Source organism: Saccostrea echinata, unplaced genomic scaffold, assembly GCF_033153115.1.
Source record: "Saccostrea echinata isolate AGI-Se365-2 ecotype Australia unplaced genomic scaffold, CSIRO_AGI_Sech_v1 ptg000030l, whole genome shotgun sequence".
Classification (NCBI taxonomy): Eukaryota; Metazoa; Mollusca; class Bivalvia; order Ostreida; family Ostreidae; genus Saccostrea; species Saccostrea echinata.
Genome location: NW_026889779.1, coordinates 9,846,559 through 9,873,034, shown reverse-complemented (window position 1 = coordinate 9,873,034; position 26,476 = coordinate 9,846,559). Strand labels below are relative to the sequence as shown.

Sequence of the window (26,476 nt, the reverse complement as noted above, 5' to 3'; positions counted from 1 at the left end):
CTCCTCTAGACTCTTCTTCTCTTTCATAGTCCACAATGCAGTACTCCGAATGAAGATGTACACAATGCCATGACAACGCAAAAATACCACAAATATTGTAAAAAGTTGATTGTCAAGCATCATTTAACATTCAAAATTTGATCTAAAAATTATACACTTAATTTAAGATGACTTTAGATTTTTAACTACATTTAAAAGTCAGAAAATGAAAAATTCGAAAAAATTAAGTCAGCTAGCTTTACTTCACTAAAATTATTGTTTACAAATGGCGGACGAACCAAAAGAACAAGAAATGGAAGAAAGCGACAATCCTGAAAAAAGCTTAGAAGATTTTGTCACCGAACATTATAATAAACAAAAAGTTAGTGATAATAGAGGTCTAGCTGTATTTAATTGAAAAAATAGCATTCAATTATAGCAATTCACATCTCACGTCTCTGAACAAGATAATAATTTGCAACAATTTGTTCCAGAAAGAAGGAAAGATGGATGCTACTGAGGAAATTGATGATAAAAGGACAATGGACTTTTTTGCACGAGCCATGTCAGAAAGCAAAAGGTCAGGTGATTATAGTTAGAATAATCTAACTGTGTCTCGGGACAAGCCCTCACCACAGTTAGAATACGTCCCATATACTTGCAATGTAGCAAATCGGAGTGGATCCACTCCGAAATGATTTTGAAGAATACAAAAGGAGTTGCACTAAAAATAACTACCAAATTAATCATAACAAACCTTTTTGAGATGGTATATGTCTTTTAACCTGAAAAATAATCCATATAAATACGAAAATTCAACTCATTGTTTCGTAAGTTTCACGGAGTTTTCACACCCTGAATTCACACGTCTTCTTGCATTAAATAAAAAAATGGGGCTAATCTGTATACATTGAATAAACAAAGGAGATAGTCAGGAGTACACACACTTGATTTCTGAACGTTTTTGTTTACTTGAATGATCAAATTCTATTAAAATATTTGTTTTCTACACCTTCACATTGATAAATATGTGTAAAATGGAAGGTATCTTCTGAAATTCTTAGAAACAGGTAACGAAATCGGCACTGTGCGGTCCCGAAATTCACAACATTTTCGTATCTTATTTTAATGTTTATTACACACATAGATCATTATAATTTTCAAAACTTTCAAGAAATAGGTAGCTTATAGCTTGAATTTCATGTAATGCTTTACTGGATGAGAAAATATTGCGTATTGACTGAGTTATATGCTCTAAAAACATCGTATGTAACAGTCTGCCATTTTGAATTTTGGTGGGACTTTCCAAGATTCTTTTGTTTGTTTACACAGGTAAATCACGTGATTTCTAACTGTAGTATGATGCAATCATCTATTGTTAACCTGCAGGTGGCCACCTGTGCTCTGATAATTTGTAAACAAGCGGTAATTTCAAGTCAAATCAACAATGAAATACACGTGCGTCAAAAGTCGTCATTAAGGGTTTGAGACTAGGCGTCAAAAGTCGTCATTAAGGGGTAAAGGATGGAAAGGTCAAAGGGGAATAGAGTTAAAGGTCTTCAGCCCCTGAAGACACCAACTCTTCCCTGGCAGGTCTTTCACTTGTCACCTGTCACTTCCAGGGCATGGCACAGTACCAAATGTAATGGGAGAGGAAAAAATGCAACGGAAAGGGCGTGACGGACCAGACCGGGATTGGAATTCCGGTCTGGTCCATCACATTTTTCTCTTCTCTCATCACATTTGGCGCCATGCCACGAATCTTCGATCATGCTTTCGGATTGATTCTGAATTTCAAAAGAATCCCACAATTAATTCTTGAACACAACGACAGTCAGTGTGGTGAATAAAATTTTTTACATTACATAGTATAGGGAAAAATAATTATCCTTACAACATGTAAATAGTATTACTCTAGTGTCGTGTTACTGAGGTTCAGTTGTTATGTAGGCTAAAGCCATTGAGATTACAGTATTTTTGCTTACTCTGCATTTTTGATGTGGTACACCATGTACACAGGTTTCCATAGCATTTTTCAAAATTAAAAAAAAAATTCTTTTTCATCTATGGTTTTTTTTCTGGATGGAAGAGGAGGCTTAAGTTTTTTTGAATGCTTTTATTGCAATTATTTTTTTAAAGTACACTTTGCAATGCAATGACGTTTCAATGCTGCTTTGTTTGTATGTTTAATATTGAAAAATAAACCTGGCATCAACCTGCACGGTGCGCTATGATGCAATTTAAGATTTTATTATGTTTATATATGTAGGCATAAAGTTTAGTGAAGTGTGGACAATTCCATTCTCTCTTTATAATGTATAGTGGGGTATTTTTTGCGTGGAATAATTATTTTGGAATTTATGGTATACATGATAAATAAGTGTAACTAGATATTGAGATGGTGGCCATCTCAAAGGGTCCCGCTTTCAGCAATGAACATGAAAATGTAAGGTAGCCTATTTTTGACCTTGACCCTTGACCTAGAAATTTCGTTCAAGGTCACTGCACATCCATTGACCAGTGGCACTCTGTGAGTGAAGAATGAGCCACATTGGACCAAAGGGAGAGAAGGTATGATCCAAACAAGGATTTTTCATATAATTTTGCTATGACCTTAACCTTAGACCTAGAAACATGGTTCAAGGTCACTGCACACCCTTTACCAAAAGGCACTCTGTGGGTGAAGTATGAACCAGATTGAGCCAAGGAGAGAGAAGATATGCTCCAGACAGGAGATCTGGGATGGACAGACGGACGGACAGACAGACGGAAGGAAGGATGGGCAGACTGATCACTACAGGGTGCCCGCAGAGGGGCCCTAATTAAGATAATTTGTGAAAAAAAAAGTCCAAGCTCTGGGGTTGAATTTTTTTTTTGGGGGGGGGGGGGGGGGGGGGTTGTCCTGTCCACAAGAACTTACAATTACCAAACCTCTAATGAATGCTCAGTGACATCATATTTCTACATTCACTTGTAATAATAGTCATGACAAAAGACCACATTCTTCTGCAAGAATCTGAACATCTTGCAGATTAAAAATTCTTCCTCATATTGAGTTTTGGAGTACTCTTTCAGAAAGTTAAATTTGATGATATCAATGACTTCACAACACATTTCTCCATGTCTAGTATGTTCTGTCATCCAAGGGATGTCATGGTTTTTCTTCCATAGCAAATTTAAACCATAAAAGTGAGAAATTGTATTATTTTTATATAGGATGAACTTAGAAGTAAATAAATCAGAACAGAAGCTTGCTAAGCTACATGCTGAATTAGGGAAGGAGAAGGTTGCAGCATGGCAGGCTGAGCATGCAGCAGAAGTTCTTACACCAGAGCAGATGAGGCACATGGGATTCCAACAGGCTTCTTGAATTCCAACAGGTTTCTTCAATTAATGATTACATCAATCATTTATTTCATAATGGATGTTTACAATTTTACTGAAAGAAGTGATGGACTTACTCTCCATTCGTCATAAGTAATGTGATAAACAGTCTTCAGAAGCATAGTTCTGCTTGTTGTGGGGTTCAAATGGTTAAGTTTATATTCTTATGTTTCAATATCAATTCAGTACAGCAAACTATTTGCCATTTGTATTCCTGTACATATTTCATTGCCTTTCATAAATTGTTATGTAATAAAAAAAATGTAAGCATATATTTTTGTCTAAAGAAAATTTTATTTTTAATATTTACAATGTTTATAAAATCAATGTTCACCGACAAAACAGTTTACATTTTTAACCTGTCATGATCCCTACTAAAACACAAATACAAGCCCTTTGTTTGTCTTTTTCCATTCTTGACCTTTCACTTCAAGAAGTTTAGTAAAGTCATAATATTGCACATTAACAAGAAAACCAAGTTAATTTGTTCTTATTGAGCACCAGTTACATTTGTCTCAGTTTTACTTGTTTCTTCTATTTCATATCACAGCATTTCTGTGTCACGTTCAATTCCCACAAATCTCAGTTGTTCAGTTGGTCCATAACTGAAATGAAATATAATTTCTACATGAATTAAAATAGTACTGGAAAGTTTATCACTCATTAATTTAACAATTTTTTTTTCTTCCTTTCTGTTGAGACTCATGCTGATACCTAAATAACTTTCTTCTTGACTAACAATTCAAATTGTACTTGGCCTCAGAATGATTGACATTCATGAGTGAAACACAGCCCAACAGTCGTATTTTTTTTTTAAATACGAAATAAACTGGTTTACAGTATATCATAGCATATCAAAAGAAGGGAACTTATATAAAAATCTTTCTAACACAACTTCAGAAAAAGGAAAAGTAAAAATAAAGAGAACCATTATGCATCAAGATTTGATCTCTCCTACACTTTGTTTCCCATAAAAATTCTGTACAGTACTTACCGATAATCGAAGAAGAGCTCCTCCCCTGCCTGTATAGGTCGCTTGGCAAATATCCCAATCCTGTGGTCCCCATTCACCATCATTACTTTAGCATAACAGTTAGGGTTCACAGAATGATTGGCAAAGCGAATTTTGTTACCCTTTCTTGTGGCATCCACAACAAAATCTGAGTTTAAAACATGAATACTACATATAAAAGACTCGCTGAATAAATAGGATGTAATATGGGAGAATAAAAGTGATTGCATACAAATTTACACACAATTTCTATCAGATTTGCAGATTTATATTCTCTTACCATTGTTGAGATTAAAGAGAAAGCTGCACATGTATTTGTCGTATACTTTTCCTCTTCTGTCCGCCTCGTCTTGTGATATTATCTACAAAACAGAGAATACAAGCATTTCATCTACAACATAAAACAATGTTTTCTAAAAAAAAAACAAGAAGCCCAAGGGCCTAAATGGTCACCTGAGTACAATACAACAATTTAGAGGATCCACAAACTGATAAATGAAGCTTTGATTCCCAAAAGCAAGAAAAATAGTATGATATGCATCAACAAAATAATTGGTTTAGTATCTATCGGTCCCCCATTTATCACTATTACCAAACTATTAACAAACTGTCTATTTTTAACCCATATATTTATAACTTCTCACATTGGCCTCTCTTGGCCTTTGAACTGTTGAAGAACAATTAAAAAAGATGTTATTTTTGTCTCAATTTTATTCATTTATTATTTCCAAGTCTACCTGATCATTAAATCTATGAATTTCAAAGTACTTTTTGTATTATACAATAAATATTCTTGCATAATTCTCTTATTCTGTTAAGCATTCAAATACATTATTTACTGTGATTTATTATCAAAGGTGAATGGCAAAGGGGAATAACTTTGCTCAGAAGAATATAAGTTAATAGAGCACTGGCCGGGACCAAAACACAAGATTAAATGGTCCAGGTGTTTAAAATTCTGGTAAAAATACCCTTGCATATTTTAATTTTGTATATTTATATATATTTGATTAATCTTATTATGATAAATCGTTATTGGTGATAAGAATTTTTATTATTCTTATTTGTTCACCTTATGCTTCCAGCCTCAAATCACTGTTCCATCTCCTCAACACTTCCTTAGTGAAGTAGAGATGGGCAGGCCTCTGTTTATAGTCAAGGACTTTTAATAACTAATTAATTATTAAATCTAACTATTTTATATAAACGTACATATTCATGAAGTGAATACATAATACATAATTCTGATTGAGTCGTTCTAGCTATGCTATGGATTAAACGGATATAAACAAGGGAGGTAACTTTATTATATACATGTACCGATTCCAGGAATTCAACAAACCGCAATCGTGTCAGAGGAGAGAAAAACGTGAAAATTACAACCCATGAAATTAATCCCCTATACAGTAAAGCCCCATCCTTACACCAGAACATCTGACCCATTGGCCATATTAAGCTCACAATTCTGGAATAAGCACCCTTGCTCATCATAACTATACACTTCTTTCTTTGCTTTATAACCAGTAGTAGAAAAAAATATTTTGAAAGAATTTATGCATTTTCACTATATAATCAATAGAGCCCCCCCCTTTTACCAGAACCCCTGACCCTGGGGCCATGAATTTCACACATTCGGAAGAGGCATTCTTCCTTATCATAACTATGCACTTTCTTTGTTTGAAAAATACCCAGGAGCAGAGAAGAAAAATTTGAAAGAATTTATGCATTTTCCCTATATAATCAATAGAGCCCCAGCCTAACACCAGAACCCCTGACCCTGGGGCCAAGAAATTCACAATTTTGGAAGAGGCAACCATGCTCATCATAACTATGCACTAAGTTAGTTTATTTAAAACCCAAGAGCAGAGAAGAAGATTTTCAAAGAATTTATGCAATTTTACTATGTAATCAATAGAGACCCACCCTAACACGTGAACCCCTGGCCCAGGGGCCATGAAATTCATAATTTCTGAAAAGGCAGCCATGTTCACCATAACTATGTTCTTGAATAGTTTATTTAATACCCAGGAGCAGAGAAGATTTTCTATGAATTAATGTATTTTCCCTATATAATCAATAGAGCCCTGCCCTAACACCAGAACCCCTGACGCTGGGGCCATGAAATTCACAGTTTTGGAAAAGGCACTCTTGCTCATCATAACTATGTACTTATTTAGTTTATTTAATACCCAGGAGCAGAAAAGAAGATTTTCAAAGAATTAATGCATTTTCACTATATAATCAATAGAGCCCTGCCCTAACACCAGAACCCCTCACCCTGGGGCCATGAAATTCACAATTCTGGAAGAGACACTCTTGCTCAGCATAACTACATGTATGTACTTACTTAGTTTATTTAATATCCAGGGGCAGAGAAGAAGATTTTCAAAGAATTAATGCATTTTCACTATATAATCAATAGAACCCCACCCTAACACCAGAACCCCTGACCCTGGGGCCATGAACTTCACAATTTTGGAAGAGGCACTCTTGCTCATCATAACTATGTACTTACTTAGTTTATTTAATACCCAGGAGCAGAGAAGAAGATTTTCAAAGAAATAATGCACTTTAACTATATGATCTATATAGCCCCGCCCTAGCACCAGAACGCCTGACCCTGGGGCCATGAATTTCACAATTATGGTAGAGGGCTCAATGCTTATTACAATTATGCCAACAGTTTGACTGCTTGATGTCCAGGAGTAAAGAAGTTTTTTTAAGATTGCATTAATTTTGGTGGTTTTAGCCCCACCCCTCAAGCCCCAGGGGGGCAGGGACCATGAAATTCAAAATTTTTGTTCCCCTTCTCCCAAAGATGCTATATGCCAAATTTGGTTGAAATTGGTTGAGCGGTTTCAGAGAAGAAGCTGAAAATGTTCAAATGTTAACACACGACGGACGATGATGGACAAAAACAGATAGAGTGACTCAGGTGACCTAAAAACAAGGGCACCACAACACAGAGCACTCCCTTGCAAAAGAGCACTCACCCATACACACAGAAGTGCATTACTATATTCCCTCCAACTTTGTTGCAAGGGGATAAAAACAGAAAACTAAACTAAGAGAAAACCAAACAGTGTACCAAAAAAAAAAAAAAAAGAACAATTCATTTGAATATTATCATAAGTAATTTACAAGAAATAAAGAGAATTACCTCTCCACAATACTCTGATATAAACTCATTTTTCTCTGCTGGAACTTTAAGAAAGATTCCCCAACCTGCAATGTCTGAGGGAGCTAAAAGGAGGTGCTGTTAAATAAAACAAAATAACTTTGAACACTTTCACTTTTAGTTCTATAAGAAATAAAACTATCTCTGAATAATGCTATGTTTTCCTACCTTTTTTAACCCTCTTTGAACACTGACATTCTTGCAGGAAATTTTGTCTGTATTAAACTGATCTGTGTTGAAGAAGCACATTATCTTTGAATGAACAGAAGCAGCATAGAAATTGGAAATATTCTTAATAAACATATCCATGTGTAAGTCCAATATGAACTTTGACCTACCTGCCCCACACATCTGACAGAGGTCAGGGTCACATTCACGAACTGCCAGGAAGCAAGGACATTGTTTTGTGTTACATTGAGCCTTACACCTACAGCCTGGGAATCGGTTCTCACCTACAACAACAGAAACAGTAAATACATTGACAAACACAGATATTTGACTGGAAAACACAGTCCTCTTCTTCATTTGGGTGACGGAAAGAATTCGTCTCAAACTTCAACTTCCCATTTGTTGACAGAGAAAATTTGTTTATAGTGTATCTTCAGGCAGATATTTCATAATCACTTTCAGTCAGGCCCATATCCAAAATCATCATCAGATACACAAGTCGAATACTAAACATACAATTAATTAAGTACTGTAAAAGCAGAAATAGTCGTTGTGGATTAAATTTTGTTTATTTTGTTAACAATTACCAATGAAATAAAATCATACTTGAAATTTTAATATGACTATATACTGAATAGAGTTACTTTGGAAGCAACGAAAAATTTATGCCAACAAAATCTTTTTAGATGACAATGAAATTTTATCCCCATGAAAATTTGTGCTTCTACAGTAATTATATAACAGAGATTGAAATATGACCAAGAAACTTTTTTCATGAATTTTGAATTAATTTAACTTAAAAAAAGAATTTCAGTATCACTGACTGTGAATGTATATTTCTGATCACTTGTAAATTACAAGTAAAAGACAAAGGAATTAACCTGAGAATTCAACAAAGGTATTACAAATTATAACCTATCTCAAGTGTTAAACACGTACAATCACTGCTGCACTGACAGAATTTCTCACAGAAGTTCTGTGACATGATACACGGACAGTTCTCGTCGCACCGGAGCCCAGGGTGGTCACATGGCTGGTAGTTATGGACCATCTTACTACTGTTATTGTCCTTCTTAAGCTGAATCTTACGACAGTGCATGGACCACAATCTACAACAAGAAAGTCAATCAGTTTTTTAAATACTCATGTACTAAAATTATCCAATGTCCAGATTTAAATCAAAACATTCCATCAAAACTTCAATAGAACACATTCTGATAATTGAATACTATGTAAAGAGTAATTTCTGCTGCTGACACTTTGTGCATTTCTCTTCAGAAGTTGGAAAATAATTTATGAATTCATTTTGTTCCAATCCATTCTTTCATACACATCAAAGAGAGCTGAATAAATTTTCGACTTTTAGGTTTTTTTTCTTTTAGTTTGCAGGGAGATAGGTGAGGAAACAATTACTGTTAAACAAAAACTTCTGTTTCAATGCATAAATTACTCAAAATATGACAAAGAATTCAAAACTAAGGTTCCAATAGACACGTCTTTTCTTACTTGTGTTTCTTCTTGGCCTTCTTTCTGGGTGGAGTCAGTGTTTTATCTTCTGTGATGTCTGGAATGTGGGCAGCTTCTTTCAGGGCAAAGTTATAAACCTACAAAACAAACCATTTCATACAGAAATTATAATTTTCATCATTGTAATATCTGAATGGAATAGGTACAGATTTATAATAAAAACAAGTACTTAGTATGCATATAGTTGTTATATTGATTTCTGAAAAAAAAAATGAAATTTATATACAGTTGAACTTCATTATCTTGAATACCAATATTTTTGAATATCAAGGATATGTCTGTCTTTTTCTTTACATTTTTTAACCTCATTATCTCAAATCCTTTGATATCTTGAGGACAGAGGATACCAAAAAAAAAAAAAAAAATGGACGCCTGGATTGGCATATATTTTTTGACCTATTTTGGTTGTAAATGATTCAAATAGTAAATTTCTAAAATATTAAGAAATTGTAAACTTTCTGTGATGTCCAAAATTCCACCTATCTGTAACCATCCTTAATAATCTATACAAATTTTTGTCACTTTAAATCAGATTATTGTGAAACTTTGAAAGAAAAACAAAAATGTATGCAGTTAAACTTATTCATTTTACTTATAAAAAACATGAATTAAATTGTTATTTTCAAAACTTTTGATAAAAGTTTGTTTGTATGATCTGTCCTTAATTGATATTAAATCCATGTCCATTCGAGTTCGAGATTGGACTGTAATTGAACATAAAATGTAATGGGAACTTTTAGGCATCTATAGCTTTATAGGCTAACTGCAGTGTTGTCAAAACATACCTGGACACAGGACTTGGTGCGAATCAGTTTGGCGATGGCGCAATAATTTGTTCTGTGCATGTCTTGAATGACTCGGAACAAGGATTCCTCGGCAGGTAGCCAGTTATCTGTCTTCTGTTTCTCCAGCTTAATGTCCACACTGGATCCTGAAATAATTTTCTTCTACAATAAATCCACTTCAACCAATTTACTGGCACATGTCTGTATTAAAGTGACACTGAATTAAAACCCTCCCTTAGTATTGGGTACAGGACTTCCAAATAATAATAATTGAACAGTTTGTTTTGTACTATTCATAATATTCATGAGTTGTTATATGTTTTTATTCTCCCTTCCCTCAAAACATTTTTCACAAATTTGATAGACCAAAAATTTTTCTTTCTCATAAAAGTGCAAAAATTAAGATATACAATTGGAAATGACTAAGGTTAATTGAAATTAATACAGTTGTTTTATGCAGTTTTTAAAATACGTAAGTACACATGTATATTAGAATTTAAAAAAAAAAAAGGCTGAATTTTTCAAAGATCATTAGATCTTAAACAAGCTTTGGCTTGCTGTAGCTAATTGAATTAAAAATAAATTGCTACATATCAGTTACATGACTTTGCAAGGAGAAAATTCTTCTGTCTACTTTATAATACAAATCTACAAATATTCTTATACATGTACTTCAAATACTCATATAAATTCCAAAAAATATTACATAGCATGAAAAATAAGATTTCCATTTCAAATCTCCAATTTCTTACGTTGCAAAATATGATAAAATCAATACTGATTTCATTTTAAAATAACTATCAATTTGAAAAAGAGCTCAAGAGAGTTTTCAAATGTATTAATCATCAGATCTATCATTCACTTTTTTTTCAATCGGGTAACCATTGTAAAAAATTAGATTATTACAACAAAATAATGGAAAATTGTATATGGGAATCTTCTACCCAAGTTTTATTTTTGTCTTTCAAGCTTTCACCCTTAGCATGCAATTTATATGAGGACCAATTCCAAAAAATGTACACAGTTTTATAGTGGCAAAATTATTTCTTTAATTGCTTGGGTAGAAATAACATGGGGCAAAATTTCCCAACACAGGGTACTGTTTAATGTGTCAATCATAGGCTATCCTATTAAAGATTGAATTTTAGCTCTAACCCAAGTATGATTAAGGAAAAGTTTTGTTTTTTTTATTTTATTTTCACAGCATTAGCAGAAAGCATCTGCACTTTCAACCCATGGAAATCGTTTTTTTTTAATTTGCAGACATTTTGAAGGGAAAGCATTTATTGAATTGAGAGGCAGTGCTATAGATATGACATCTACTAAGTCTTAATCACATATAAGGACTTACATGAAAGAAAATTATTTTTCTTTTTATGACTTTGACAGATTTATTGCATCAAATGCCACAGTCTTATCACACCTTAAGTGTATTTTAATATTAGTAGTATAAGAAAAAATAGTGCTGGCACAGTATATTTCAAGTGACTTTTCTAAATTATAAATATTAATGTCATTTTTTCCTAACACTAAATTAAAGATTGAAGATCATGTTTCAATTGTTTCATATGATGCTTGCTTCTATTCAATTCCTCACACTAAGATACTCTCAGAAACCATGACTTTCTTCTACATGTAATTACAATTTATCCTTCATCTGCAAGTTAATTGTTTTATGAATATAATTTTCCTTTCAAAAGGGAGAGGGAAAACTTAAAACAAAATACAGCATCAAAATGATGCAAAAATGCAAAAGGCATCCCATTTATTGTTAATAAATGGTGTATATATAGATGAAGCTCTATTTTGCTCAACTTATTGTTACATACATGTACAATGTTTCAACAGAAATCAGCATTCAAATATCAAGTTAACATTTTGTAGTATGTTGTGATAAAATATGTTTCATATAAATGTACATTAAAACATGTTTATAATAAAAACATGAACAAAGAACCGATGCTTATGATAAAATCATGTCACTAAGTGAAATTAATAATGAAAAATAATAGGTTATATTCAAGTAGAGATATTGTAAAAAATCTTGCTATCCATAAAGATTCACTTTAACCTTGTACAATTTGAAATTTGTTTAATTTTTTTAAACATGTTTTTAAGGCTTTTTTATGTTTGATTTTTTTTCTTTTTTTTTTGGTTATTAACAAAAAGTGGGAATTTTTTTTATCAATATAAAAAAAATATTAAATCATAAATGTATGCAAATGTTCAAATGAATTTTTTTTTCTCGGACACTATGTTTAACAATATTTTCATGTCCAAATGCCCCTCTTACACAATAACTTAAAGGAGAAATTTTTTTTATTACTATTAATGAATATTTAAAAGTTAAGTCTGTTTTGGGTAAATTAAACTATGCTATAATACAAATATCATCAATGTTAAAAAGAAAAAGAAATAGCAGAATTATTTCCAGTCAACTTTTCCTACATTTGATACATTTTTCTAATTCTAAAAAGCATTTCTTTTCTTTTATGTAGGTTGAAAAAATATGCAACACAATACCTAGTACATGTAATACTGCAACATATAAAGATATTTGAATATTCTTTCTATTTTTGACTTACACAGCAGAAAACAGAATATATTATGCGAATATTGAAGAACTAGGCATGATGCACTTTTCTCTTATAAAGGTGACTAAACCATGCAAAGACAATAAAATGTTTCTGAATACGAGGACATTTTTTTTTTCTTATGACAAAAAAAAAAAAAAAAAAACTAACTAAGATTGTATCACGATTCTGAGAGTATCTGATGTAAAATAATTCTAGGCTGTTTAAGAATCAAGATGTACGTGAAAATTCATGCATAAGCTCACACCAAATCAATCCATTCGAGGTATATTGTAGATGTATATTTTAGATAAAGAAAAATAATAATGATTAAATGGAAGCAAATGAAACTAAAACATATAAGCAAAATTGTTTTTCACGTCATGCATGATGAATTTTGAGCTATTGTATGATTTGTCTACAATGAGTTTCTTTTTTTCCTTGAAAAAAAAAATTTGATGAATGAAAAAATATAACCTATACTTTTGTACTGTACTTACTTTTGCGTTTATTTTGCAATCTAGTTTTACATTTTTTACCTGAAATAAGACAAGCAAGAGCTGCAACTACTTACAACAATGAAATGGTGTAAAAATTTAAAAAAATAATTTTTTTTTTTAAAAAGTTCAACTTTTTAATTAACAAATGTGTCCAAAAAAAAATCCTAAAATAGTGTACTGATTAAAATTTTATACCTATACTTTCCACAGTTTTAAGGTTTAATCAAATTCCCTGTGTATTGTTGCAAGTAATAATAACAGATTTTTCTTTAATCATCAAGCAAACCCATAACAACCTGACAGTAACAGTAATTTTGATTTACATGTAAGTTTCAATTTTATCAGGAGAATCATTATTTTGCCCTTGAGTATTTAACTGACAGTGTATACACACTTCTAAATGCTAAAGACAAAACCAAAGTAATAACAGTAGAAATTTTGGTTTATTTGCAGCTACAGTGTACATCTATTCACCAGTAAATGGTTTCTAGAAGCTGTTTTTACAATGAAACAATCAAATGTTATATTACAAAGTGGCATATGTACCTATTTCCCAGAGTGACTTTCAATTCAATGTGAAAGTATTATTTTTCTAATCAATCAGACAAAAATTAAATCTCAGGAGATACATACTGGTATCCATTTTCTCCTCCTTCTTCACTTCACCATTTTCTCCTTTTTCATCGGGTAATCCAACCTACAGGCAAAAAAAAAAAAGAAAAAAAAAGACTAAGACTTATACATTTACACAGAATATATACAATTCTTATGATCCCTAATGTTCTATTTAACTGGAAATTTTATAATGACCACTATCTCTTTTGCCAGATTTAACTGGACATTTTATAATGACCACTATTCCTTTTGCCAGATTTAACTGGACATTTTATAATGACCACTATTCCTTTTGCCAGATTTAACTGAACATTTTATAATGACCACTATCTCTTTTGCCAGATTTAACTGGACATTTTATAATGACCACTATTCCTTTTGCCAGATTTAACTGGACATTTTATAATGACCACTATTCCTTTTGCCAGATTTAACTGAACATTTTATAATGACCACTATCTCTTTTGCCAGATTTAACTGGACATTTTATAATGACCACTATCTCTTTTGCCAGATTTAACTGGACATTTTATAATGACCACTATCTCTTTTGATAAAAGAGCTATCCCACTCACAGCCAGTGGATAATTGTATACTATCCCTTTTAGCAGACGTAACTGAACACTTTAATAATGATCACTACATGTATTCCTATTGCTGGATTGAACTGAACATTTTTTAATAATGACAGGGATAGACATAAAATTTCAGATTCACTTAAGTGATCTCAAACTTTAACTTGTTTGAATGCAAAATCTGATTGCCCAATATTAGAAATGAAGAATATTATTTATTACAGTAAATATTTTCATAAGAAAAAAAATTGACCAAACACACTACTGTCATTGCTGCATTTGTACTTAAATGTGTATCACTGTCCTTGTCAATTTAACCTGTTAACACACACTGCCATGCAGTAATAACCCTCCATTTCCTTTTTTAAAAATTCATATGTTAAAAATTTATTTTCGCTAGGATCCTTTTGTGAATTTCAGAGATGACTGTGAAGAAATGGTAAAGAAAGACATTCATATCTTAATTGGGATACATCGTGTAACTAATCTAATTTTCTAATAAGAATTTAACAAAGTTGTTATATGTAGAGCGTATTTACCAGAAAGAAAAAAGAAACATAGGTAATCAAAGATTACGAAGCTCACCTCAACGAAGGTTATCTATAAGTAAGGCAAATCTTACATCATATTTTTTCTAGTTAGTGTTCATCCCAAGATCAATATCCATACAAGTTTGGTTTAAGAAGGACTTATAGTTACTTGGAAAGTAATCTGCACAGAGACCTGCTCAAAAAACTTTTAACCTGTTTACCAATAAAGAAAATCTTGGTCAGTTCCAACATCCAAAGCAAGTCTGGAAATTTTCATCCTTAGATGCACCATCCATGCAAGTTTAATCATAACATGCCATAATATTCTATAGCTACTCCAAAAACATTACCCTGGTCACTCATCTGGAAAATGTAGGTGAGATTCAGAATCCAAAACAAGTCTGAAAGTGTCCATCCTAAGATACATCATCCATGCTAATTTGATTGAAATATGGCTAAAATTCACTCATCTGGAAAATCTAGGTTAGATTCAGCATCCGAAGCAAGTGTGGTAGTGTCCATCCCTGGATGCATCATCCATGCAAGTTTGGTCCAGGTAGGGCATATAGTTACTTGGGAATAGACCTGCTCCAAAAACTTTAACCTGGTCACTCATCTGGAAAATCTAGGTCAGATCCAGCATCCGAAGCAAGTGTGGTAGTGTCCATCCCTAGATGCATCATCCATGCAAGTTTGGTCCAGGTAGGGCTTATAGTTACTTGGGAATGGACCTGCTCCAAAACTTTACCCTGGTCACTCATCTGGAAAATCTAGGTCAGATCCAGCATCCGAAGCAAGTGTGGTAGTGTCCATCCCTAGATGCATCATCCATGCAAGTTTGGTTCAGGTAAGGCTTATAGTTACTTGGGAATGGACCTGCTCCAAAAACTTTAACCTGGTCACTCATCTGGAAAATCTAGGTCAGATCCAGCATCTGAAGCAAGTGGGGTAGTGTCCATCCCTAGATGCATCATCCATGCAAGTTTGGTCCAGGTAGGGCATATAGTTACTTGGGAATGGACCTGCTCCAAAAACTTTAACCTCTTCACTCATCTGGAAAATCTAGGTCAGATCCAGCATCCGAAGCAAGTGGGGTAGTGTCCATCCCTAAATGCATCATCCATGCAAGTTTGGTCCAGGTAGGGCTTATAGTTACTTGGGAATGGACCTGCTCCAAAAACTTTAACCTGGTCACTCATCTGGAAAATCTAGGTCAGATCCAGCATCTGAAGCAAGTGGGGTAGTGTCCATCCCTAAATGCATCATCCATGCAAGTTTGGTCCAGGTAGGGCTTATAGTTACTTGGGAATGGACCTGCTCCAAAAACTTTAACCTGGTCACTCATCTGGAAAATCTAGGTCAGATCCAGCATCTGAAGCAAGTGGGGTAGTGTCCATCCCTAAATGCATCATCCATGCAAGTTTGGTCCAGGTAGGGCTTATAGTTACTTGGGAATGGACCTGCTCCAAAAACTTTAACCTCTTCACTCATCTGGAAAATCTAGGTAAGATCCAGCATCCGAAGCAAGTGTGGTAGTGTCCATCCCTAGATGCATCATCCATGCAAGTTTGGTCCAGGTAGGGCTTATAGTTACTTGGGAATGGACTTGCTCCTAAAACTTTAACCGGGACGCCGACGCTAACGCCGACGCCGGGGGTATAGCATAAGCTCATCTCGACTTCGTCGAGGTGAGCTAAAAATGAATCCCGATTTTTGAATGGAAGGTATAATGTAAAAAATACTACTAAGAAATTCCGAATGCAAATCAATGTTAGTCAGGTATCTGGCGGAAATCAAGTGTTATTATTTGATTTATAAATTAATGTAAACTAAATAAATATTTACATCTCTATGAGAAAAACTCACTTGTCCAATCGGACAAGTAAGTCAACAGTTTCACTTGCCCGAAGCAAGAATTTACTTGTCCCGGGCAATTGGACAATCGTTAATATCGATCCCTTAATGACCACCAGGGCTTAATAACCCTTGCACCCAGATCCAGATTTCCAAAATTTGTCTCTTTTTCGATTTGAAATTCCCAAAGGGTACAGGACCCTGTACCAAAAAGGGTCAGTTATGCCCTGACCACTATCCCTATTGATGGATTGGACTGAACATTTTGATTATGATGACTATCTCTACTGCAGCATTTAACTGATAACTTTATATTGTGGTACCATGTTAAATAAACCATGCTTTTCCCATGTTTATTGTCAGAATATGATAACTAGGAAAATGATCAGTCAGCAAGGGTCATGCTAAGGGATGTGCATGTGAATGGGAGAATATTAACTTGATTAAGAAAGAAATAAAATGGAAAATTAACATATATGATGAAGAACTGAAATGAGCACAGTATTGAATTTAAAGAGTAAAAATATTTCCTTTATATCAGAATATTTTTATTATCCAACTAATGATATATTTCTATAAGGGAATAATAAAAAAAACAAGATGTGTTTGTAAAACACTGATGCCCCCGTATTGCAACTTATAGCAAAGGTTAAACTTTCTCAAATGCAAATCAAATATCTTGCTACCCAAAGTAAGGTCTCGTCTTGAGAAATATACCTGTGAAGTATGAAAGCCCTAGCAGCAACCATTGAATAGATATGGAAAAGGTTAAAGTTTTTCAAAAGTAAGTCAAACACGAAGGTCAAGGTCAAATAGTCAAAATTAATGGTGCCCAAGGAAAGGCCTTCTCACAAGAAATACACATGTGAAATATGAAAGCCGTAGCACAAATCGTTCAAAAGTTATGGCCAAGGTAGGTGTTTTTTCAAAAGTAGGTCAAACTCCAAGGTCAAAGTTGTTGGTATTCAAAGGAAGGTCTTGTCACAAGGATTACATATGTGAAGTATGAAAGCTGTAGCACCAACTGTTCCAAAAATATGGCCAATGTTAAAGTTTTTCAAAAGTAGGTCAAACTCCAAGGTCAAGGTCAAAGGGTCAAAGTTGTTGGTATCCAAATGAAGGTCACAAAAAACTACATATGTGAAGTATGAAAGCCCTTGCACCAACCATTCAAAAGTTATGGCCAAGGTTAAAGTTTTCCAAAAGTAGGTCAAACTCCAAGGTCAAAGAGTCAAAGCAATTGGTACAAAGAGGAATATCTTGTCACAAGGATTACATATATGAAGTATGAAAGCCCTAGCACCAACCATTATGGCCAATATTAAAGTTTTTGCAAAACTGGGTCAAACTCCAAGGTCAAAGGGTCAAATTTGTTTGTATCCAGATAAAGGTCTTGTCACAAGGATTACATATGTGAAATATGAAAGCCTTAGCACCAACCATTCAAAAGTTATGGCCAAGGTTAACGTTTTTCAAAAGTAGGTCAAACTCCAAGGTCAAGGTCAAAGGGTCAAAGTAATTGGTAACAAAAGGAAGGTCTTGTCACAAGGATTACATATGTGAAGTATGAAAGCCCTAGCACCAACTGTTCAAAAGTTATGGCCAAGGTTAAAGTTTTTGCAAAACTGGGTCAAACTCCAAGGTCAAAGGGTCAAAGTTGTTTGTATCTAAAGGAAAGTCTTGTCACAAAGATTACATATGTGAAGTATGAAAGCTCTAGCATCAACTGTTAAAAAGTTATGGTCAATGTTAAAGTTTGGTAAACTTTTGCAAAACTGGGTCCAACTCCAAGGTCAAGGTCAAAAGGTCAAATATGGTGGTACCCAAAGAAAGGTCTTGTCACAAGGAATACACATGTGAAATATGAAAGCCATAGCTCAAACCAATCAAAAGTTATGGGCAATGTTAAAGTTTTTGCGGACAAACAGACAGACGGACAGGACAAAAACTATATATCCCCAAATCTTCGATACGGGGGCATAAAAAATAGTTTTGATTTATTGTGTATTTGAACCAGAATGAAGAATGCATTAATTATTAAATGCTAGCTTTCATCAACACCAAAAATCACTTGCAGAGAGAGGTGTTCATTCATAATTTTAATGTGACAGATAAAGATAATGCTCTGGGTCTTCTGCAGTAGGCATTATCATTAACCCCAAGGAACTCAAGGGTGAAATGGATAAGAAAGTGATAACATTATAAAGAAAATGTAAATTAAAAGATATGATGAAGAGTGAAACAACCAATAGTGTAATGAAATTTAAACATATTTCCTAAATAACAGTGATATTTTTATCCAACTGCCTGCAATAAATTAACAGTATCCTTGAATTGTTTCAAAGACAGCAGTAAAAATCACCCATACTTGACCTAATTTTCAAACAAAAACTCATAAGCAGAGATATGCATTACCGTATATACTCGCCTATAAGTCGGTTTTTTGGGAGTTAAATTTTGGTCCAAAACTCATTATCCGACTTATACGCGAGTTATAAAAAGACTGGTATTTTAGTGGGTCAATCCCTCTAATTCAAGCTTAAAAAATACAACCGACTTATAGGCGGACCGACTTATAGGCGAGTATATACGGTAATTAATCTTAATGTGACAGGTAAAGATTAGGATCTGGACCTTCTGCAGTAGGCAATATAATTAATTCTTGATGATTCACTGCAGCTTTCAGAAGTTTACAGTAGGAAAAATTTCTCTCTCTTACCAATTTATTCTTGCATAAAGAATGGCATTTACCCCTAAACCCCATTCCAAACCAGATAAAATATAGAATCAAACTTGGTATCAACACAGTCTTAATAAATAAATAAATAAATACCAAATCTGAATTTCACAGAATAATCATTAGAAAAGTTTTGAGGAAAAACAGAAAAAAATTGTTGACAGACCCCCATATTCTTGGGGGGACCCAATTATCTTTTCACCAGTACCCAACGCAATAATATATCTATAAACAGAATGAAGGTTTTCAAACATCTATGAATTTCCTTTTCTCTTATCCACCTTTTTAAACGTCATAAAGCATTTCATAATTACCACATGCAGATAGCAGTTTGGGCTGCATGGCTCTGTTTCTTGTTTGGTCTCAGGCATTTTTCTTGTCAGCATACTTGGAGTGGGATGATATGCTGAAAATCACAAATCATCGATGAAATAACGACGTTACCATATGGTATCATATGGTTACAAGCACAAAGTGTACAATGTAATGAATTAAATACTTCATTCAATTCAACATATCTAAAACACTGTGGTTGTAGGATACTTACATGTACAATACAAGATACAACCTTGTAGCCAGATATTTACGAAGAAAGAAATTACAATGGAATAGACTACATACGATGTAAGAAACAATCATATTTGAAGCAGCGTCTACAGAAAAGTGTGTGAAATGAGTGCATGGTTTGGTCACGGGGTACAGACTGGGCATTTACTCCATCTATGTTTGGGGTACATTCAGGGGGAAGATTGCTGTCCTTTACTTCAATCAAATCTTTGTACCTGAAGTAAAGAAAATGAATTTAAAATGCCAGAAATCATGCAATGACATCAAAATATTTAACTATTTCATGTAAATAGAATACATATTTGCACAAATTATTTTCATAATTTTGATGATATTTTTAAAGTTTACATGTACAGTCAAACTTTGGTATCTCAAACACTAATATCTTGAATACCATGGATATGTCGAAGTGATTTGGAAGTCCCCAATTACTTATTATTTAAGTATTTTACCCTCGATATCTTTAATCCTTGGATATTTCAGTTTTTTTCTTGGTTCCATCGAGTTCAAGATATGGAGGTTTGACTGTGTTTATCAGTTTTAGTCATTAACATATACAATTTTAAATAATTTCAATCTATATATACATGTATATATATGTGTATATATATACTTTTCTCTGAGGTGTTCTGCACTTCCTTTCTCTGGGAATTCTGCAGATATGGCCTCAAAAATAGAATCACTTGGAAACTCAGACTTTTGTACATCCTGATTACAATGCTCCATACTCTCCTCTAAAAAATAAACATTAAAAAAACTTGTACAACTGAAAAAAAGATATATTTCATTTCTAATTCTTCATTTCTCAAACACTGTTACAATTGTATTACATGTATTTCTATATTAAAATACAGATTTTTAAATGCGTTAACCAACTAGGAATCATTGTGATATCGACCATATTAAAGGGTCCCTTCTTTTGGTAAATGTAAGAAAAATAAGGGCTAAGAAGACTTGTGAAAACTGTTGCTGAACAGAACTTTTTACACTCAATTATGTTTTTATCTTAGTAAGGAGAATTGCTATGGGTCATTTTTTCTTAAACGTGTAAGAAATCTTTGTCCAAACTTGATTTGGATTTTATCGAGTAAATGACTATCAGAATTATGTAACTAAAAATAATCATCACACCACAAAGTTTATACAAAATCTGCTTTGACCTTCACGTTTGACCTAGTTCAAACACTGAACATCATTGATCCAAGGTATTCTGTAGGCCAAACTTATATAAAAGCAGAAATTAAGTACTCCTTTTACCCAAAGGAAGACTTTAAGTGAAGTATAAGTCAGACCAAGGGGGGGGGGGGTTTAAATATGGTCTGGACAAGCATTTTACACAGAAATCTGCTTACACCCTCATCTTCTACCAACATTTTTGGATCAAGGTCCTGCACATCCTTCAACCCAAAGGCATTCTGAGGGTAAGGGGGAAATAAATATATCCTGGAGAATATATTGGACAGATGATAGATGAATAGACTGACTGATCACTATTGATTACCCACATAGCCAGGCCCTAATAACTATTCCTATTTTGATGTACATGTATATACAATGTATAATTGCTACTGGTGTGTGGAGGATAGATATTTTACCTTCATCAACATCAGGATCAGGGTAGTTGAGCCAGAGAGAATTGACAAGTTCTACAAAAGTATCATTATCCATAACATTGCAGTGCTTCTCCCCATGGACCTTGCCATCATAGTTCTTCAGTAGTTCTTCAATGAATGTGACGTCCTTGTCCAGTACATCATCACCCATGTAGGGAATATTGTGCAAAACAGTTTCATCTTCCACCTGAATATCAACATAAAATCAATTTAAAACCACACTCGAGATATAATTTACAAGGTTTGATTCATCTATGGCAAATGAGAAGTTTTCTAAATGATATTTTTTTTGTGTAATTTTGTTTGGAACTTGGAATATAGAATACAGGTACATTGTAGCAAGATTTAACATGCCATGAAATTTTGCTGAAGTCCTGCCCAGCAGTACATGGTAGGAATAGACTGTAGGCTGTTCATCACTCTAAGTAATGTTGTCTGGACTGGCATCAGATTACTTTTCACATCACACTACAATATGATGAAGCTAATGCATTAACTGGAAAATGTAGTGACATTAATAAAAATAGTTTGCAGGAAATATATCATTAACTGCAATTTCTATCATTCGAAAATATAAATCAAGAGCATGTACATATGATAATGATGCCATTTTGAGCAAAATTATTCATTTGCATACCGTTTTCTTTTTAAAGAAAATTCTGTTATTTTGATACAAAATTCATTCATTATTATGTTATCTGATCCACCTTTTTAGTGATTGGAATGTGACTCAGAGTTTCTGGAGGAGGCAGAGTGTAAGAGGGCTGTGATTCTATGAATTCTTTCAGATCTGTAAGTTCTTCATTTATGGTAGCTCTGTTTGCTGCAAACGCTGCCTAAAAAAGGAAAAAAAATTCCATGAAAATCCTCTGAACAACAGCATAAGAGTATTTGGTTTGCTGACTGTATGGTTAAGCTGATAATGTAAAACAGACTATTCAGCTTAAAAATTACTAAAATTCCAATACACATTTACGTGAAAAGGAATTAAAATTTATTTCTAGATTTCTTTTCATTTTTCTCTCGACTATTATTATGATTATAATGTTTGATATTAATCTTCCTTAATACCTTTAATTCATCTGTCTTTTTGTATTTCTTCAGATGTTTAATCCTCAGGAACTCCGATTTGACTCGTCTTTTCCAATCAATGGAATATTTTCCGCCCGTTTCACTGACTGCTCCTTCCTCTTTTGTAGAGCTCTGCATCTCTACATCATCACTAGCCTGAGTCAGGTGTAGCAGGGCAGACTTACAATCTTCACCGTCCATCTAATAATCTGTCAGTAAAAATACAGTGAAACTTGTCTAATCCGCATATTGTGTAAGTCAAAATCTTGCCTAATACAAATGTACGGTGTAAACCTTAAGTCCCTTGCAGTAAACTCTATGTTTTAAATGTTGTCTAATCCAGAATGTTGTCTAATCCAGTCAATTTTTTTGGAACCATTGGTGTCCGAATTAGACAAGTTTTACTGTATATCAATATCCTGGAACAGAGCTATTTTTAGTAGGCATATTGCTATAAAACATTTTTCATAGATTTTTTCCCAAATTTCCGTATCAAATGCCAAATGCATATTCAGTATATTAGAAGGTACTTTCCTACTCAGCATGACAATAGTAATTTAAAGAGTTTGATTTTGATTTTTAAAAAAACATATCAGCAGACTGTGCAGAGACAAGAAGAAAGGATGAAAAATGGTCTAGGTCAGTTTTTAATTTACTTGTTTTGTGATTTTCTTTCATGTCATTGTCTGCTTTATTATAATGCTCTGAATACTCTATTTCTTGCAAGAAGGTAGAGAGTATAATTAGTCATAAAGATGATATGTCCTTCAGACCCGCTTAAATGATACCATTCATACTGTTTATAGTTAGAATAATCTATCTGTGTCTCTGAACAAGCCCTCACCACAGTTAGAATACATCCTATATAGTTGCAATGTGGCAAATCAGAGCAGTTCCACTCCTAGAAGATTTTGAAGAATACAAAAAGTTATATACTGAAAATAACTACCAAATTAATCATAGCAAACCTTTCTCAGCTTGTATATGCTTTCCTGGCCAAATAAATTCAAAAATAATCCATAAAAACAATAATTTAACTAATTTCTCAATGTCTTTTCTCACTTCCAATTTACATGCCAAGCTGAAATTCAAAACTCTTTGGATTATTTGAAGAAAATGTGTAATTAATATTTTCTGTCCCTGTTTATTTTGCTACTTTGACAACACATGGAACAAATTCTATTGTCATACCGGGTGTGTATGATACATGTGATAACATTTTAATGTGAGTCTGAGAACATTCCATTATACTGTGTGTTGACAATGTAGCAGTCAATGTATATTCTAATTAAACCAGGGCTTTCAAAAAGACTAGAAACATGTGGTACTTTGACAAAAATAGGAGGTACCTGGTGGAAGCGACTTTAATTAAATAAATAATTGACTTTTTCTCAACTGAATATTTTGGCCAGTACAATCATGATTTCAGCTGGGTAAAAGTACCAGGTAGCGGCAAATTTTGTAAGGCCAAGCTGATAAACAATTCAAGAATTCCATGGCAACATCTTAAGAAAATCTGTTGAACTTCTCCTATATAATTTTTTTTAAGAAGTAGATGGCTCATACATTTAAAATAGATTTGGTGTTTAGTTATCATGAATCTTCATTTGTAACAGTATTCTAAAAACTGTATTTGCACTAGTTTGGTACATATTGTACAGGTTGGGAACAATCGCCCAAATGGGATATAATAACCCATCTGGGATACATAATATCCCAAATGGGATATAAATTTACAGTGCAGAAAATGAAAATTGTTATTTTGGCTATAAATATCATAAATCTGCATCAAAATACTTTAAAAGGAATAACTTTTGGTTAACAAGTTTTTCTGCAACCCTATGGGTTGTTAGATTGATCCCCAAGAAGTTTAGGAACTTCCGAGGGATCAATCTCTTGAACAGAGGGCATACAGAAAAACTTAACCAAAAGTTATTCCTTTATAAGTCTCTTGATGCAGATTTATGATATTTATAGCCAAGATAAAAATTTTCATTTTTTGCACAGTAAATTTATATCCCATTTGGGACATTATATCCCAGACGGGTTAATATATCCCATCTGGGCGATTGTTCCCAACCTGTTGTAACAACATAGGACATATTTTATCTGATAGCCTGTCCCTACATACAATTATATTCCGACTAGCAAAACTTCAAACATCATTAAATTGAGCAGGTTTGGTATAATCAGAAGATTTTGAACCGACACTGGACCTGTTGAAGATAAACAAATGGTGAAATACCAAATACTTTGTTGTTATATTTACGAGTCGGTGGTGTGATTTCGTTATACTCGGAAAAAAGTCTAAGCATTCAAATAATGAAAAACCCAGTGTCAGCAGTATGATACAAACATGATAGTGGTTGTAACACAGGGGCTTGACACGAAATATTTACCTTCTCTTGATAAAGTTATCCCTACTGTCCTACTATGGTTAGATCTGGTACAATCACTAGATTTAGCTATGTAGCTTGAATTACCTACATAGCTTTATTTACCTACCTGAAGTAGCTTTATTTAGCCACTAAATCAAACTTATTTCTTAAATTAGCATTTTTCCGAGAAAGTGCAGAAAATTGCACTTTGATGCAGTGATAATTTTCAACTTTCAACTCATCTGAAAACAATTCATGAAAAAATCATTCTTGGAGATCTATGTGTCTTTTTCTGCACAATTGCAATCAAAGTTCTGAAAGTTTTGGGGCTATAAACAACAGTTAATTTATGACCTAACAGTTATCATGCCGTCATATGTTTCCGATAGTCATATGTTTTCGATAGTCTATTTTCGTCGTGTGAGTTTTCCCTAAAATGACGTCATATTTGTAATTACTAAGGACACCTGACGTAGGGAATCTCGCAACATCAATATATGCAAAAGATCGAAAATATGCTGCGTGCAAAGGTAAATATCATAAAAATAAAGCAATCAGTGGTAAAAATACTCATTTTCTTATTATCAAAAATTGTGGTCATCAAAATGGTCTGAAAACCCTTTTGTTTCGCACTGTATCTAAAGACGCTCATCATCTGATAAAATACACTTCCGGTGAGGTATTTTGGTATTGAAATTAATCATGTGACTCTATTAGTTTTCCTATGCATGGAAAGCCAAAAACCGTCATAATATTAGATGATTTGCAAGAATAATGTCACTTTTTATAATATTTTAGGCAGTAACAAATAAAAGAAAATGTTGTTATTCCCCATCTGCACTTGTCAGGGCGTATCAGTCAGTGAAACAAGATGGAGTCCCTGTATATAGGGCAGCTAAGGAACATGCTGTTCCCTTAACAACTCTTAGAGATCGTGGTGACAATAGGGTTAACATTGACTGTACAAAAACTGGTCCAGAGCCACTTCTGTCTCAGTTTGAGGAGGCCAAACTTGTAAACAAAGAATTAGCTTCTGTTGGATATGGTTATACAAGGACAGAAGTATTCACCATGGCAACAGATTATGCCATTCACCTTGGAAAGAAACGGATGGAAGAAAAATGCTTAAGCATGCAATGGTTCTACAGTTTTATGGGCAGATGGCCAGAATTAAAATTGTTAAACCATCAAGTTTGTCGGAATTAAGGGCCAGATGTGCATCAGAAACTTCAATAAGATCATACTTCAGTGAACTTGAATCAATTCTTGATAAGTATAATTTAAAGGATAAGCCCCATTTGATATATAACATCGATGAAAAGGGAATGAATACTGAGTTTAAGCCCCCTAATATAGTTGCAGGAAAAGGATACCATCCACAAGCTGTTATATCAGAAAAAAGTTAAAACAATTACAGTAATCGGTGCTGG

The 26,476-nt window shown here is 33.5% G+C and overlaps 2 protein-coding genes across 2 annotated transcripts; one reads left to right on the top strand and one right to left on the bottom strand.

Moving 5' to 3' along the window:
* The first annotated feature begins 222 nt into the window (after nt 1–222).
* On the top strand, nt 223–3,637 carry LOC133197246 (uncharacterized). The gene is made up of 3 exons (XM_061333182.1): nt 223–361; nt 474–559; nt 3,196–3,637. Exons 1-3 carry the CDS (start codon nt 266–268, stop codon nt 3,347–3,349), a joined length of 336 nt encoding a protein of 111 aa, XP_061189166.1. The 5' UTR covers nt 223–265; the 3' UTR covers nt 3,350–3,637.
* Nucleotides 3,638–22,877, bottom strand: LOC133197247 (histone-lysine N-methyltransferase EZH2-like). The gene is made up of 18 exons (XM_061333183.1): nt 22,669–22,877; nt 22,305–22,433; nt 21,952–22,065; nt 21,580–21,784; nt 20,598–20,718; nt 20,039–20,199; nt 19,732–19,823; nt 13,740–13,803; nt 13,107–13,145; nt 10,034–10,179; nt 9,228–9,325; nt 8,661–8,830; nt 7,892–8,005; nt 7,722–7,783; nt 7,536–7,631; nt 4,656–4,737; nt 4,358–4,523; nt 3,638–3,968 (listed from the first exon to the last, which is right to left on the bottom strand). Exons 1-18 carry the CDS (start codon nt 22,867–22,869, stop codon nt 3,908–3,910), a joined length of 2,121 nt encoding a protein of 706 aa, XP_061189167.1. The 5' UTR covers nt 22,870–22,877; the 3' UTR covers nt 3,638–3,907.
* Nucleotides 22,878–26,476: the final 3,599 nt, after the last annotated feature.

Coding starts and splice junctions, on each gene's coding strand:
- LOC133197246 (XM_061333182.1), top strand. CDS start 266: ATGGCGGACGAACCAAAAGAACAAGAAATGGAAGAAAGCGACAATCCT. Junction 362..473: donor AACATTATAATAAACAAAAA/GTTAGTGATAAT, acceptor AATTTGTTCCAG/AAAGAAGGAAAGATGGATGC. Junction 560..3,195: donor GCCATGTCAGAAAGCAAAAG/GTCAGGTGATTA, acceptor ATTTTTATATAG/GATGAACTTAGAAGTAAATA.
- LOC133197247 (XM_061333183.1), bottom strand. CDS start 22,869: ATGGACGGTGAAGATTGTAAGTCTGCCCTGCTACACCTGACTCAGGCT. Junction 20,200..20,597: donor GCAGAACACCTCAGAGAAAA/GTATATATATAC, acceptor TCTTTACTTCAG/GTACAAAGATTTGATTGAAG. Junction 13,146..13,739: donor GGAGGAGAAAATGGATACCA/GTATGTATCTCC, acceptor GTCTTATTTCAG/GTAAAAAATGTAAAACTAGA.